This window comes from Pseudorca crassidens, chromosome 16 (genome assembly GCF_039906515.1).
Source record: "Pseudorca crassidens isolate mPseCra1 chromosome 16, mPseCra1.hap1, whole genome shotgun sequence".
Taxonomy (NCBI): domain Eukaryota; kingdom Metazoa; phylum Chordata; class Mammalia; order Artiodactyla; family Delphinidae; genus Pseudorca; species Pseudorca crassidens.
The window spans coordinates 81,211,384-81,226,131 of NC_090311.1; the positions used below are offsets into that span (position 1 = coordinate 81,211,384).

At 46.7% G+C, this 14,748-nt stretch overlaps 1 protein-coding gene across 4 annotated transcripts in view; it reads left to right on the top strand.

Moving 5' to 3' along the window:
• The window catches only part of SIPA1L2 (signal induced proliferation associated 1 like 2), a 219,921-nt gene that overhangs the window by 168,672 nt on the left and 36,501 nt on the right, over positions 1-14,748 (top strand). For all 4 annotated transcript variants that reach the window (XM_067711090.1, XM_067711089.1, XM_067711092.1 and 1 more), the window contains exons 10-13: positions 9,973-10,230; positions 11,972-12,055; positions 13,487-13,587; positions 13,952-14,055. In XM_067711090.1, coding sequence (XP_067567191.1) covers positions 9,973-10,230; positions 11,972-12,055; positions 13,487-13,587; positions 13,952-14,055 — 547 coding nt within the window. The remainder of the gene's footprint in view (positions 1-9,972; positions 10,231-11,971; positions 12,056-13,486; positions 13,588-13,951; positions 14,056-14,748) is intronic.

Consider the following 14,748-nt stretch of genomic DNA (forward strand, 5'->3'; position numbering starts at 1 on the left):
AAGTTTAGCCTTCTGCATTATTAGATTTTTTTTTTTTTTTTTTTTTTGCAGTACACGGGCCTCTCACTGTTGTGGCCTCTCCCATTGTGGAGCACAGGCTCCAGACGCGCAGGCTCAGTGGCCATGGCTCACGGGCCCAGCCGCTCCGCGGCATGAGGGATCTTCCCAGATCAGGGCACAAACCCGCATCCCCTGCATCGGCAGGCAGACTGTCAACCACTGCGCCACCAGGGAAGCCCTATTAGATTTTTTAAAGAAATTGTAGAGGAGGGTGTAAAAGAAGAAATGAGCAGCACTTTGCTCATTTTGAAAATTAAAGTACAGACTTCTTTAAAAAAATTTTATTTTATATTGGAGTATAGTTGATTTACAACATTGTATTACTTTCAGGTGTACAGCAAAGTGATTCAGTTATACATATATGTATATCCATTCTTTTTCATATTCTTTTCCCATGTAGCTTATTACAGACTATAGAGTTCCCTGTGCTATACAGTGGGTCCTTGTTGATAAAGTCCAAACCTTTTAAATGAAATATCACTTAGTACCGTGACTCCTGCAGCAACATATACAAAGGGATTCCTCCATGTAAAAGTACACATTTGATTTGTGGCGTGGAAAATGACCCCATCTTTCACAGATTGGGTCTTAGGCCTTGTCAGGGAGGCAGCCAAGAGAAAACATTCATTTAAATGGACGTGTGTGTGTAATTTTTCCTTTTAAGTTGTCTTTAATATAACAGCCATAAGGACTAGCAAAATGGCCAAGTTAATGAATTAGAAGATAATTTCAGTCTTCATAAACATTGTGAATAAAAGAGTGAAAAATGCTTCAATTCGTTTTTTCCATGATCAGCTTTTTTTTGTCCCGCAGGACATCAGGGAGAGGTAATTCTCCTCGGAGCCCGTCCGCTCCTGTCAGCAGTGGGAGAGGCCTGTCATTTAATAGACTCACTCCTAGTTGTCCACAGGTCAGAAGGCGTTTGCTTATGACTCAGAAGCTGCTGGATTAAATGAAGTCTTTAGCTGGGGAAGCATTTATGTGGAATCAACAGGCACCCCGCATTTTGAAGCCCCATTCTCAAGCCTCAGAGTGATGATAACTCAGCTGTCCCTTGGCTTGAAAGGAAAGCAGAGCCGTATTTCATTTTCCTTGTGGAGTCCCAGAGAACACCAAGCAGGGAAGGTTCCCGTTGGGGATGCTTATTAACTGATCTCGTGCTGGGAATGGATCCGCGTAGCGATTGGGAATGAGTGGCCAGAAGCAGTTAGGGAATAGCAGTCTTCAAATGGAAATGAGGTTTGAAAGGGAGCAAGGACATTTCCCAGGCAGACAGTCTCTATGGCAAAGATGAAGAGCAGTTTTCAGAACTCTTAATTAAGCCTTCCTTGGTTTCGCAAGGCAGGGCATGGCCCCAGCCCCTAGCCTTCAAAGGTGACTGACATTTTGTCAATGTCGTTTTAAGGAAAACACATCAACTTAAAAGGCTGATAACAAAGGAAATAGCAACTCACCAGAGTTATGCATGAGTTGTTATACAATGTGAGTGATTTAGTAAATACGTCCAATAAAAATGGAAATGAAATTCTGTGCTGTGGCGCATCTGTTTTGTGTGATTTTCCATACTTTGTTGACATACTGTCCAAGACATATTTTTCTATATAATGCAGAACAGTGGAAATTATCTCATGTTGTCATGACTTTAATTTGTTGTTCTCTGATCATTCTATAAAATCGAAGCTGTATGTTCTTGTCTTCTGTTTGGCTGCCGGTTGCCATGACTGTTCACCTCCCCAAAGGACACAGAGGGGACGTGGAAATAGAAATGGGAAGGAAAGTTCAATTTTGTCAGATGAGCAGCTGATAGATAGATAGATAGACAGGTAGGTAGACAGACAGATAGATAGATAGATAGATAGTGTGTTGTAATCTGGATTAAAGTGAGCTTTTAGATGAGGGTTCCAATTTATGTGTATAGATAAGAAAAATCAGTTCTGTCTGGTATTGTCTCATGGGCCCTCAAGTTATGAATTTTAATGTGAACTGTGAAAAAAATACGGAACTTGAGGTTCCCAAAGTAACCTGAAGCACGGTCACAATTCTCAGTCCTCCAATATAATGTTTGAATTATCTTATCCCTCCTAGAATATAAACACTGAGTTACAGAACGAACGTTAGGTAGGTTGCCTTACGTTTACTATGCATTCACTTCTTTCATTCATTCCTTCACTCTGCAGTAGTTTGTACCAGAAGCTGCTGGGCACCAGGGCTGTTAAAAATGGAAAGAACAGGCATAATCTTTCCATCCATGGGCTCCTTTTTGTCTGTGTGGCATTCTGAAGTACAGGACTTCCCATTTGTAGTTTTGCTACTTAAAAATGGCTTTCTCAAACTAGAGCAAGAGCTTATATCTGGAGAATAAGTATCGCAGTGCTGCAAACACTCTCACGCTCTCCCGTCAGCCATCTACACCTTAGTACCTCTGCTTTTTTGGCAGTTTGAGATGTTGTGACATTGACACAGTGGCCAGGATGCCAAGGGGGACAGTAAAGCACGAGCTTTCTGTCCGTTAGGCAAGTAACTGTCTCATGCTTGACTAGTGACACTGGGCAGTGGTGATGGACAGCCAGTGAATATGCGCTCTCGTGGAAATATATTCATTAAAAGTCAGGCGTCACATAGCTGTTGAGTCCTCTGTTGAACTGTGAAGTATGTAATGTAATAGAATGTTGTTCCTCAACAAACTTTCTAAGAAAAAAAAAAAAAAGGAAGTGGTTGGCTTCACAAAGAACTGTTTGGCCCTGTTTTAAGTCGAATGCTGTGTTAGGTACTGGGGTGCAGAGGGTGAAGACACATTCCACCCCGTGTCTGGTGAGAAGGAAAGGCCTGGAGAAGCTGATGAATTATTCAGTACCAGCCAGCCTCACTTCCCGTGTAACAGACACGCACCTTTTCAATTCAAAGACCTTTATTCAAAGGGCTTGGTCAAGTGGGTTTCTGGTCTAGATGTCTCTTTTACTATCTGTAGTCTAGGTGTCTTTTTTTTATCTTAAAGTAAGGAAATTGGTAGAAAAGTGAATTAATATTTCATTTAGTGCCTATTTCAGATATGACACTGCCCTTACCTTTACAGTAAGTTATCTCCCTCTTGGAAGCGTTTAATTTTTTTATGCAGCAGAAAGAGTTTGTGATGCGAGTGAATGAGCCCCAATTATCCCTGTCACCTTGTTGTATAATTTGGGAAGAGTCTTTTAGCTGTTAGCAGGCTATTAGCATAACAGACATTAAAATGATTAAAATATCGGTGATTACTTCAATCCCTAGGGCTATGAGGGCTCTTTGACAAAGTGCATAATATAAAAGAAGCAGGTAGTTCCTTTGAGGGGATCTATCTGCCTTTGTTTCCAAAGACTCCTTCAGGTCCTAGTGGAAACTGACAGGATGTGGGCCTCATTAACTGTTCTTTGATAGTTTCCTAAGGAGATGGGCATGTGTTTCGGAAGGAGTACCGAGCTAGGAGTCAGCTTCCTGGTTCCAGGGTGAAAGCTGTCTCACCTTTCCAAAGTCTCTGAGCCTTCTGAAAATTGGACACGTCCTTTGTACTGCCTCAGACATTTTTGTGAAATTGAAATGGTGTAGTGTAGGTGGAAACCTGTAAAGTGTCACACAAGGGAAGTGTGGGTTAGAAGTAACGGATAACATCGCAGTATGTTGGAAGACGTCACTAGATTAGTGGGTTCAGGTGAAGGTTTGCTGTGACGCCACCAAACAAAGTGAAACCAACAGGCAATTTCAGAGTAATTGCAAGTTGTAATTACATGATTAAGCTGTGCTGTGGGTCCATGGTTTACCCACTCCACGTCCTGCTAATTTATTCAACTTTTTTGAACAAAAAGAATACGTCTTGTTCCTTTAAATTTTTCTCAGTTCTCTAGGTTTGGGGGATTTTTTTGTTATTGTTGTTGTTACTCTTCAAAAGTATTTATCCCTATTTATTATCCCTAGGACGTTTCCCCTTTCATCGTTTTTGAAAGTCACGGGTCCTGCTTTGATATAAGATGAAAGAAGAAAGTAACGGGGTAATGATGCATTCTTCCACAGATGAATGTACACGAAGGGAACTTCACAGCTCTAAACTTTTCTGTACTTCCAATTGTTACATTAAGTTAAACTTCACAATTCTATAATTCTATAAATATATATTATCTAGAAAGAACTTTCAGGAAAGCGTATGGGCCTTTTGCTGTTTTATATTGACTGTCTCTATAGAAGCAACAATTAATAGTATCCGTTTGAAACTAACTTCTTTCTTTGAAGCCGTTGCTTTGGGAAGCTTGTGTACTTCATATAATTTAATCTCGACACACCCTCTGCTGTCACCATTCTGCTTGCAGGAGGAGAAGCGTGGGTCCAAAGAGATTGTCCCATTTCTGAGCTACACGTTGGGTTTTGAGCCCAGGGCATAGACGTCTCTCTTCAGTGGAGAACAGTTTGATTGCTGTAGAGGGTTCCTGCTGGAAGTGAATAGAGAACACTCTGCAGCTTGGCTGGGCTCAGACAGTGATGGTCCCGATGGCCAGGCTGCTGAGGTTGAATGGCTCCTTGAAAGAGCTGATCCACAACCTGGCCAGCAGCGATTCTGCTTCAAGCACCCATTTATTGGTGCTAAATGGAGGGTGTTTCTGGGAGACTGGAGGTATCATTTGAAAGGAATGATGCCATCTTGGGGACCTTGCTGGTGTCTCTGAAGTTGTGCGTCTAGAGCTACAGTGCTGGGCAGTGAGCGTGGGTGCCTGTTAGCTGTGACTAGAGAGGACACCACCTTTGCGCTGGCCGTGCCCAGAAGCCGGGATGTGGGAGCAGCCACAGCCTAGAAATCTACAGGTGGGAAACCCTGGTCTCGGGAGCTTCAGGAAGCAGAGGAGAGCACAGATGCGTGTGGATGTGAAGACGTTACTGAGTGTCCCTCGTACAGGAAGGAATAAGCCATCCTGTGGAGTCCACAGTGCCAGGTTTAGAGGGACAACGGGATTGTTTGTCAGATTAAAGCAGTCAAACGTAAGGTCCTCTGAGGGCTGCAACTCACGGAACCACTTGTTATTCTTACAGTTTTGTAGTGTCGCATTTTTAACCGGCACGTTTTTTATGATGTTCTTGGTCTATAGAATGTCTTCCCTTCCAGGATAGATGACTGAGAGAGATTATTAGCCTCAGAAAAGTTACTGGCTAGACAAGCAGTGTTAAAAATTATGTTTATTGGGCTTCCCTGGGGGCGCAGTGGTTGCGAGTCCGCCTGCCGATGCAGGCGACACGGGTTCGTGCCCCGGTCCGGGAAGATCCCACATGCCGCGGAGTGACTGGGCCCGTGAGCCATGGCCGCTGGGCCTGCGCGTCCGGAGCCTGTGCTCCGCAACGGGAGAGGCCACAACAGTGAGAGGCCCGCGTACCGCAAAAAAGAAAAAATGGTGCCAGACGCTAGAAATGCCATTCACATCCATTGACTCGATTTGGTGTGTCGAAAGGAGGTGGAGCACGTTGATCAGTGAGGTCTGGATTTCTGCACCAGTGCGGGAAAGCAAAAGACTTAAGTCTTTCCTTCAGAACATGGTTCAGTTGCACACAAGATTAGCAGCTCACTTGTTCAGAGATGACTTCTTGTGCTGTCTTTTTTGCACTTGGTCGGTTTGGGTTTGAATTGGCCTTTACTTCCCAGAAATGTGTGCCGTATGCCCTTCACAGCAGTGCCAGGTTGGATGCTCAGATGAGCCGAGATCTTGCCTGGCGTCCTGTGCTCCGGCCACCCCAGGGGGAGAGAGAAGTGTGCTCAAGGGCAGGTGCAGTTCCTGGCACCTGCTGGAGTGTGAGCCCCTCTGCAGACTAATGTGTAATTCTTATTCTACACCTCTTCCCATTTCCCTAAAAATTGATTGAATTTCCATATGTATCCTTCAAGGACTTCCTCATACTTCTGGAGCAGAGCTGAGTTTGACTAGGTTTGATGATATGTTATAATTAGTGATGTTTATTGGATGTGTTGGTCATAGAAGTAAACAAAGCAAAAATCTCTTTTGTAAGAGTAGTTACTGTAAAAGTGTCATAACAGAATTAATTTTGATTTTAAAATAAAGTCATTCTTTAAGCTGATTTTTATCAGGGCAAAAGAATGCCCGTGTTTAGTATTAAAAGATCATTTACATATGACCTTGTGCGAGAGGTTGGAAATGAAATATTCAGCCCTGACTCTCGCTTCAGTCTAATGCATGGCACAAGTTTTTGTCAGCGGTCTCTCAAATATTACTCATGATTATGCATTTATATAACATTTTTTTCATCCAAGATTGAAGCTAAATTACAGCATCTTACAGAAGACTACAATCTATGAGCATGAATTAGACCCCGTACTACCCAGCCATCTGCCTTCTCTTTTCTCATTCTTTCTTTTAATTTTTTAATTTTTTTAATACATTTATTTGGTTTTTTTATTTTTGGCCGCATTGGGTCTTCGTTGCTATGTGGGGGCTACTTTTTGTTGTGGTGTGTGGGCTTCTCATTGCGGTGGCTTCTCTTATTGCAGACCACGGGCTCTAGGCGCGCGGGCTCCAGTAGTTGTGGCTCACAGGCTCTAGAGCGCAGGCGCAGTAGTTGTGGCACACGGGCCCAGTTGCTCTGCAGCATGTGGGATCTTCCTGGACCAGGGCTCGAACCCGCGTCCCCTACATCGGCAGGTGGATTCTTAACCACTGCGCCACCAGGGAAGCCCCTCATTCTTTCTTTTTAAACCAAACCCAATCAACTGGGAACCCAAGCAAACACTGGAAATGCAAGGTGCCCTTTAGTCCCTAGGATTCAAGGTTCACTTGCCTTTCATTCAAAACATAACTCCGGGACCTGTCACTTTGGTTGGTCTCTGTTAGAGATTCCTTGACTTGGACGATTCAGACAGCTTCAGCCTTTGAGACACCAAAGCCTGAGGCTCACCTGAACATCCAGTGACTTGCTTACAGCATCAGTTCCGGGGGACTACAAGAGTCGGTTTTCTTGATGTTTTGATGTATACTAATATCCCACCTTTATGATTTCTGATTACATCATTGGCCGTATGCACGAGTCAGTAGTCCCAGGGGATGTGGTATCTAGTTAAATAGAAAAACACTTGGAAACAATATGTCCGTGAGCAAAAAATTGTAGCGTCTTGGCATTTTATTTAAAAAAATGCAATCCAATGTAAATCTCGACTTAATTAAATTTGACCAGTAACTTAGCACATTCAGTAAATCAAGAGTAATTTAAACTTGCTTAGATAAAGAGAGGTGAATTTTGCTTTGGGGGAAGGAGGGTTAAAATAAGAGATAGGAAGTCAAGTTTACTGGTAAAGAGATAGCCCTTGCCCCATTCTGTGTAACAGGCATGCGTATCTCCTTAGGATGCTTTATTCAGTTCATTTCTTCTGTTCTCAAAGCGTGGCACCACCATCCATTCGGTTTCCCAAGCCAAAAAGCAGAACATCGTTTTTGGTTTCTATCCCTCTCTCCGTCCCAAGCTCCAAGTACTGTTGATTTGACAGGTGAGAACCTTTCACCCAGCATTGCTGTTGAGAAGAACGGACCGTTCAGTGACCCAGGCCTTTGTGTGGGCTCTGCACCAGACACTTAGGCTCTCTGCTTTAACCCAGGACTCTGAATTCCACAGTAATACGTCTTGATACGGACCTTTTTTCCATTCATTCTACTAGAGACCGTCAAATCTGGTTTTACCTATCTTTTTATTCTGGAAATTTTCTTGTATTATTTCTTTTTTCTTTTCTTTTTTTTTTTTTTTTGCGGTACGCGGGCCTCTCACTGCTGCGGCCTCTCCCGTTGCGGAGCACAGGCTCCGGACATGCAGGCTCAGCGGCCATGGCTCACGGGCCCAGCCGCTCCGCGGCATGTGGGATCCTCCCGGACCGGGGCACGAACCCGCGTCCCCTGCATCGGCAGGCGGACTCTCAACCACTGCGCCACCAGGGAAGCCCTCTTGTATTATTTCTTAATCATTTCTTCCCACCTTTTTCTCTCTCTTCTCTTTCTCTGTTAGGTGGATGTTAGACTTCTGGGATTGAACTTGAATTTTCTTGCATTTGCTCTCCTGTAACGTGTTGGGCGAGTTCCTCAGTTTACCTTCCACCTGTCTTACTGGATTTTTTATTTTGAATTTTAGCCATCCACTTTTTAAATTTCAGAAGTTCCTTCTCTCTCTCTGAGGGTGGTGAGCCTCATGGCAGGGTGATCAGGTGGTGTACACCTGCTTGTCTTCACTCTGGAGAAAGATCCCTATTATTTGAGGCGTGACCCTGAAGCTGGGTTTGGAGGAAGGAGCAACTCGGGGTCTCGTTTCCAATGAAGCTTTTACTTCACCTTTTGTTTTCAGCTGTGCTCTTCTGGATACCTCGTGACCTTGAGTCCCTCCTTTCAGGTTGGGTTCTCGAGACCGTTGCTCCTGCCCTCTAGAGGCGGGGGTGGGTATTGCCAGGCGGGGCCCAGTGCCGCCTGGACCCCAGCGTCACACTTTTCTCTGCTCACTCCTTCCCTTCCCCTTCCGCTCTCTGTGGCATCTCTGTTCCTGCACCTGTTCAAGTGTGCAAGGGGATGGTCGTGCTTCTCTTTGTCTTCCCCTCTGGACACCCTTGGGTTTGCCTTTCTCTGCTCCACCATTGACGTTCTCCCATTTGCCTTGCATCTTTTTTTTTTTTAATTCATGAAATTTATTAAAATCTAGTTAACACACCATAGCATTTACCCATTTTTAGAATATTTTCAGAGTTGTGCAACCATCACCCCATTCTAATTTTAGAAAATCCTAATCATCTGAAAAAGAAACCTTGTTCTGCCTTAGAGACACTCTCTATTCCCATCCCCAGTCCTAGGTGACAGCTTATCTACTGTCCTTCTCTATAGATTTTCCAGTCTCGATATTGCCTTCCATCTTTATATACTGTGTTTTGGTGTCTCCAAGTTTTGTTGATGGTCCATTTTGGTTTTGGTTTTTGTTCTCTTTGTTCTTTTGTAATGATTCTGAAAAGTTTTACTCCACCATCTTGAGGATGAAAGTCTCCTGTTTAAAGAGCGATACCTTATCGCCTTAATAGATTTCTTAGAGTGAATATGAGAAAGTTTTTCCGCTGACTCCGGAACGTCTAGATAGAGGCATGGCTTCATTCATGTGGTAACTTGGGATGATTTACCCTGACACTCAAATCTGAGACTTACTGAGGCTTCCTGTGTCCTGGCCAAACAGCACCAGCTGGCTTTGCAGGTCACTCTGGTCAAGTCAGTAGCACTATGTGCATGGTGTAACTTGAGGGATGTCTGAGATCACATTTTTCAGGCTAAAGGGTCTTACATCCCTGACTGATCATTTGAGCCCACAGGAGATGACCTTGTGAGGACCCGTGGGAGTGACCGTGTAACTAAGACCACACGTGACTTTGGCAGGATGGACACTCCGGCTTTCCCTTGACTGTGACAGCTTTTGCGAAGTTTGTTTTTCACTTTTCTCAGACTTGGTATAACATGTGACCCGATGATACAACTGTACTTTCAGCTATCTGTTTAGATTGTGTGTGAGGCGTTTTTCATCGATTAAAGTTTGTCTATCACCCATGTTCAGTGCAGATGATTCAGTGTATGCAGAGTGGTTAAAGATATATGGCAGTCTGTCCCCGAAGTTTGCAGGCTACCTGGAGAGACAGAGCCTATGAATGAAACGCCTGACAGGTGTATCTGTCGGTTAATCAGAGCCACGGGCGCGGGACCGCCTCCTCCTGACCCGTGCTGGGGGGTGAACAGACAAGGTCACCGTCGCCAGGGCTGCTCCTGAGGGTGATGGCTCTGCATCACTGTCTGTGCGCCCCGAGAAGCACGTGTGCGGTTGCGGGTGACGGTGCTGAGGGCTCGGCGCTGAGCACCCCCCGACCATCTCTTCTTGGCTTCACAGAGGGTGTTCGGAGCTCTGCCGGATCCCCATGGTGGAGTACAAGCTCGACAGCGAGGGCACCCCCTGTGAGTACAAGACCCCCTTCCGGAGGAACACCACGTGGCACCGAGTGCCCACGCCCGCCCTGCAGCCCCTGCCCAGGGCCTCCCCGGTGCCCGGCACGCCTGACAGGCTGCAGTGCCAGCCGCTGCTCCCACAGACCCAGGCCGCCATCCCACGCAGCACCTCCTTTGACCGGAAGCTGCCCGACGGCACCAGGTAAGGCTGGTACCGCTTCCTCAAGGGCGGTCCTTGTCAAGCTCTTGCAGCTAGAACTTCAGAGGGTCAGGGGGACTTTTATGTGGCTTAATCATTTCTGAGTTAGCTTGTTCTGACCAAGAGGGCAGGCAGGGTGGCCAGGCGGGCCCCAGATGCTGGGGTGCTTGGGTTCCTGGCCCAGCAATGATGCTGATGGCGTGCAGGTCCTCCCCACGGACGCTGCCCCCCAGGGCCACGGCCATCCCTCTCCACCGCGATCCTCCTATCAACCCACTCTCCACACCGTCTCGGGAAAGATACCCGAGAAACCATTTTGCAGGAGCGTCTAGATAAATATGGACAGTTTGAGTATAAAGAAAGCCGCAGAATCAGCGATGAAATCCCATCACCCTCGTGGGTGTGGTATTTTCAGAGGTCCTAGGATCATCAGCATCTGTTTGTTTTTCTCTCTCATTTTAAGCAAAGGGAGTTGAGCTTAAAATTAAGTTTTTCCCTGAGAGAATGCACTCGTTTAAAAGTTAAATCCAACAGCATTAGAAGCTCGTGAGAATTTTCGGGGGTTGCATAATTCGCAAAGGTAGTTTTAAGTGAACAACGTAGTAAATTTGTTTTGTTGTGGTTGTTGATTCCTCCTCCTTTTGTTTTAACTTTCGCATATCTTATGGGCCATGGAGACACCGTGAGTTTCCTCCGAATGTCTTGTCAGGCTCTCGTCTAATAGAGCATACGCCGTAAGCAGACGCTGGGCCAGGCTGTTTGCTTGACGGGTCATCACCTTGGCCTGTTACTCGGCCTCTCCCAGTCTCCAGTTTCCTCGTCTGAAAAATCAATTTAGCAATAATAGAGACCTCCACAGGGCATTAGGACAGTTGAGTCAATCAAGAGAGGTGAACTGCTTAGAACCATTCCTGGCACATAGGGAGCCTATACAGGCATTAATAATAATTGCTAAGATGAAAACATGTGGTCTTCCTCTGCTTCCTCCAGTCTGTTCTTCTAAGAGTGAGTGCAGGAATGGTGTTACTTCAACTTGACACTAAGTCATCTGGGCTCTTGGTCTCTTCTCAAAGGTCTGCTGAGTTTATAAACTTCCCATATTCAGAGAAATGCACATAGTACATAGCCCAGGTGAAAAGGGTGACATCTGGAAGGAAAGGGGTCTGCAGAACGTCCCTTATTAGCATAGAATTTAGTAACTTATAAGGAAGGGTTCTAATAGCAACAGGGAAGTTGGCGAGCACATCTTCATCAAGTGAATTCTCACGACGATCATTCATTTTTGTGTGTCTGAAATAAATAGGATGGCATTCAGTCGATGTGTGGAAGTACATGGCTTTGCCAGAAATTTAGGGTTTTCTCTCTGTATGGATTTTAAATATAGAACCACAACGTGCCTTGCATTAAGTCTCACAGACCAAGTAGTAGTGATGTTTTCATAATTCTGTGCTCTTGGGGGTTCCGTGTGTTTCACTGGCATCATTAGCTGTGCTTGAATTCTTCAGATGGTGAAGCCTTGTTTCCGCCACATCTCTTTCTTATAATAAATTACCAACCATAAACCACCTGAAATCTCATGGCATCACCAATTCTTAGTTCATTTGTCCACGACTGCGATGCGTGTTTCTGCTTTTCTTCATCACTGAAAAATGAATTCACTTGTAAAACAAAACAAGCCAGGTCAGGAAGTTGGCAGCCTGCAGACCCCTCAGGGCCCGGTTACTGATTCTAGTCAACCTTTCAGAAGTTCACCCAGCAACCAGTCCTCCTCCAGTGATCCCGGACCCGGCGGGAGCGGACCCTGGAGACCACAAGCTGGATACGACGGGTACCGCTCACTTTCACCTTTCTGCGGGCCCCTGGGGGGCACTGGTTTGTGGGGCACGTTCAGAAGCGCTTACTGTGCACGAGGCCACTGGGGGACAGAGAAATGAAGACCTTTGGTAGGACGGGTACATCCAGGCTGGATAGCTCATCATTTCTATGGAGGCGGCACTCATTTGTCTGTATTCTGAGCTTGTCTGATTTTTTTTTTTTTAAATAAGGGAGAGTCTGTCTGAACATGTAAACGTTAAGGATTTGGAGACCCTGTGGGCGATGGCCCTTGGGAGTTTCCCTTCACTTGAACTGCTGACGAGGAATAAATTCACAGCCTCTCTTGCAGGCGTTTTCTCTCCCAAACCCAGCCTAGAATCAGAGAAGGCAGATTTAGCAGGTCCCTTGTAGTGTGTGAGCAGAGCATCTAGGACCCTGAGGGCACCTGTGAACAGGACACAGAATTTGCTGATACAGTCAGTCAGGGGAAACAGCGGGGCGGGTGTGCTTTCCCATGGAGATGCGGGCCTGGCTCAGGGCAGCAGTGTTTCTGTGTGCTGCTGGGGCCCAGTGTTGTCTCTGCTGCTCAAAGGCGCTGGCTGTACTGATTAGACAAGAGAACGGCCAGGTCAGCCGGGGAGGCTTTTCACCGGACCAGAGAACCTTCCATTACTGCTCTCGCATGTGCCCAGGGAAACGTCTCTCCCCGGCATGCTCCTTCCTTCTGGTTTGGGCTGAGAAGTAGAGCTTTGCGGTCCGAGTTCCATGCATTCCCTACCTTAGATCCTAGAGGGGGTTCTTAAAAGTGGTACTTCAAGAAATGTTTCTCTGTTGAGTTGCATTTTTAAAGTAGAGGGGAGTCTTTTCTGTCAATGGAAAAACCACTTCTGGCTTTTTCTGCAAACCGGGGTCTGTAACTGGGATTCTGTAAGTAAGTGTCCCTTTGTAACGTGAATAAGTTTTCTGCAGTTTCTTTTGGAAGAGTGAATTGTCCTATTTGGGGGTTTTCATAAAATAAAGTCCACCTGGATGTAGTCTAGCGCCAATCAACCTGATTTTCTTTTTCCTTAAAAACTTTGATATAAGAAAGTATCAGTGCACAAGAGAAACAGCGACAGCAAAAGCAGTGAGCCCCTCCTCAGCCCATCAGGGACGAGCCGTCTGACCCCAGACAGTCCCTCCATCCCCTGGCGTCGGCCACCGCCTTTATCTGTAAACAGTGTCATCCAGGTGCCTCTATGGACCCAGTGGTGAAACGAGAGCCCCCAGTTCCAGATGCTCTAAGTCTCTCAGGCAGGGCTGGGCTGGCAGACTGCATTTCCATCTGCCAGAGACAGCCTCTGTTTAGGGGTCCCTGGGATTGCCCCTCGGGGAGCCAGCACACACACGGGACAGTGGTGGGATGATGGGGGGCAAGGCGGGCTCAGCTCTGTGTTCTTTCCAGGTGCCAGTCTCCCCTGCTGCTTGAGCACCAGGGCTCCGGCCCTTTGGAATGTGAAGGGGCCAGGGAGCGGGAGGACGCCATGGAAGGAAGCAGACACCCCGGTAACAAGGACCCCTGCCCCGAGGCGCCCCTCCCTCCTGCCCCCTCCCTCCCCCATCACTCGTTCTTTCAGCCGTGCACGTCTGAAAGACGTGGTCAGCTGCATCCCGCCCTGTGCGAGTTGGCCGCTGGACCTCGCGACGTCGTCTGGGACGTGGTCACGGCGGGTGGTGCCTGGGGAACAGACCGTGAGCGTTGTGGGCAGTTCTGCCTGCTCCAGGGTGTCTCCATCGGCAGGACCGGGAGAAGGTCCTAGAACCACAGTCCTCTTCGCGGTCACTGAACCATTCGTTCGGCTCCTGCATTTCTTCGCTCCTTCGTTAACACGAGAAATGAAATGTTAAGTCTTCTATCTCTTTGTGACAGAAACCAAGTGGCACGGCCCGCCTCCCAAAGTCCTGAGCTCCTATAAAGAAAGAGGCCTGCAGAACGATGGAGGCTGCAAGGATTCCCCCAATAAGCTTTCTCACGTGAGTCCTTTCCTCGTGCACTGGCGTTCCTTCGGCCCTTGTGATCATCTCAGCACACGCGGTTTAGTACCGTTGTTGCCAGGCATTCTCAGGGGTGTCTTCTACCTCACAAGGCTCTTGGGTGGAGGGGAAAAAAAAAAAAACTAAATGAAAAGCTGAGGGTTTTTTGGTTTTTTTTTTCCTCCTTGATTTATAAAGGACCACAAAGAAAGGTCATACCGTAAATTATTGGCAGAGCCAAGATTGTAGACTCAGCCTTTGATCCTTGGTATTTTTAACCTGTTAACTCGGACCCACTTGTGGGCACAGCACAGAAGCGGAACCTGTGGAGCGGGGTGTGTGGTGGGCGCCACTCTGCCCGAGGCTCAGTGGACAGCCGCAGATGGTGCGCAGTAATACCAGCCCCAGCCAACTGACAGGCAGCCGGTGTTCCCACAGTGCCCGCGTGGTTTGGTTTACTTTCCGCAAAAATGAAAAAGCGGGCCATGTCGGTGACTGTAGCTCAGTGAAATAAAACTTCCAGTTAAACGTGAAAACAGGAACTGTAGTTGTTGCCAAATGAGGCCAACCTTACAAAGCAGCTGATTTTTCAGAACCTGTGGGCGTTTGATCAGGCCTTGAGCTGAGTTGTTCCTTTCCGTCTCCTCCGTGCGTCACCGGCCAGCTGTAGAGCTAGCCGAGTGTTACCTGCGA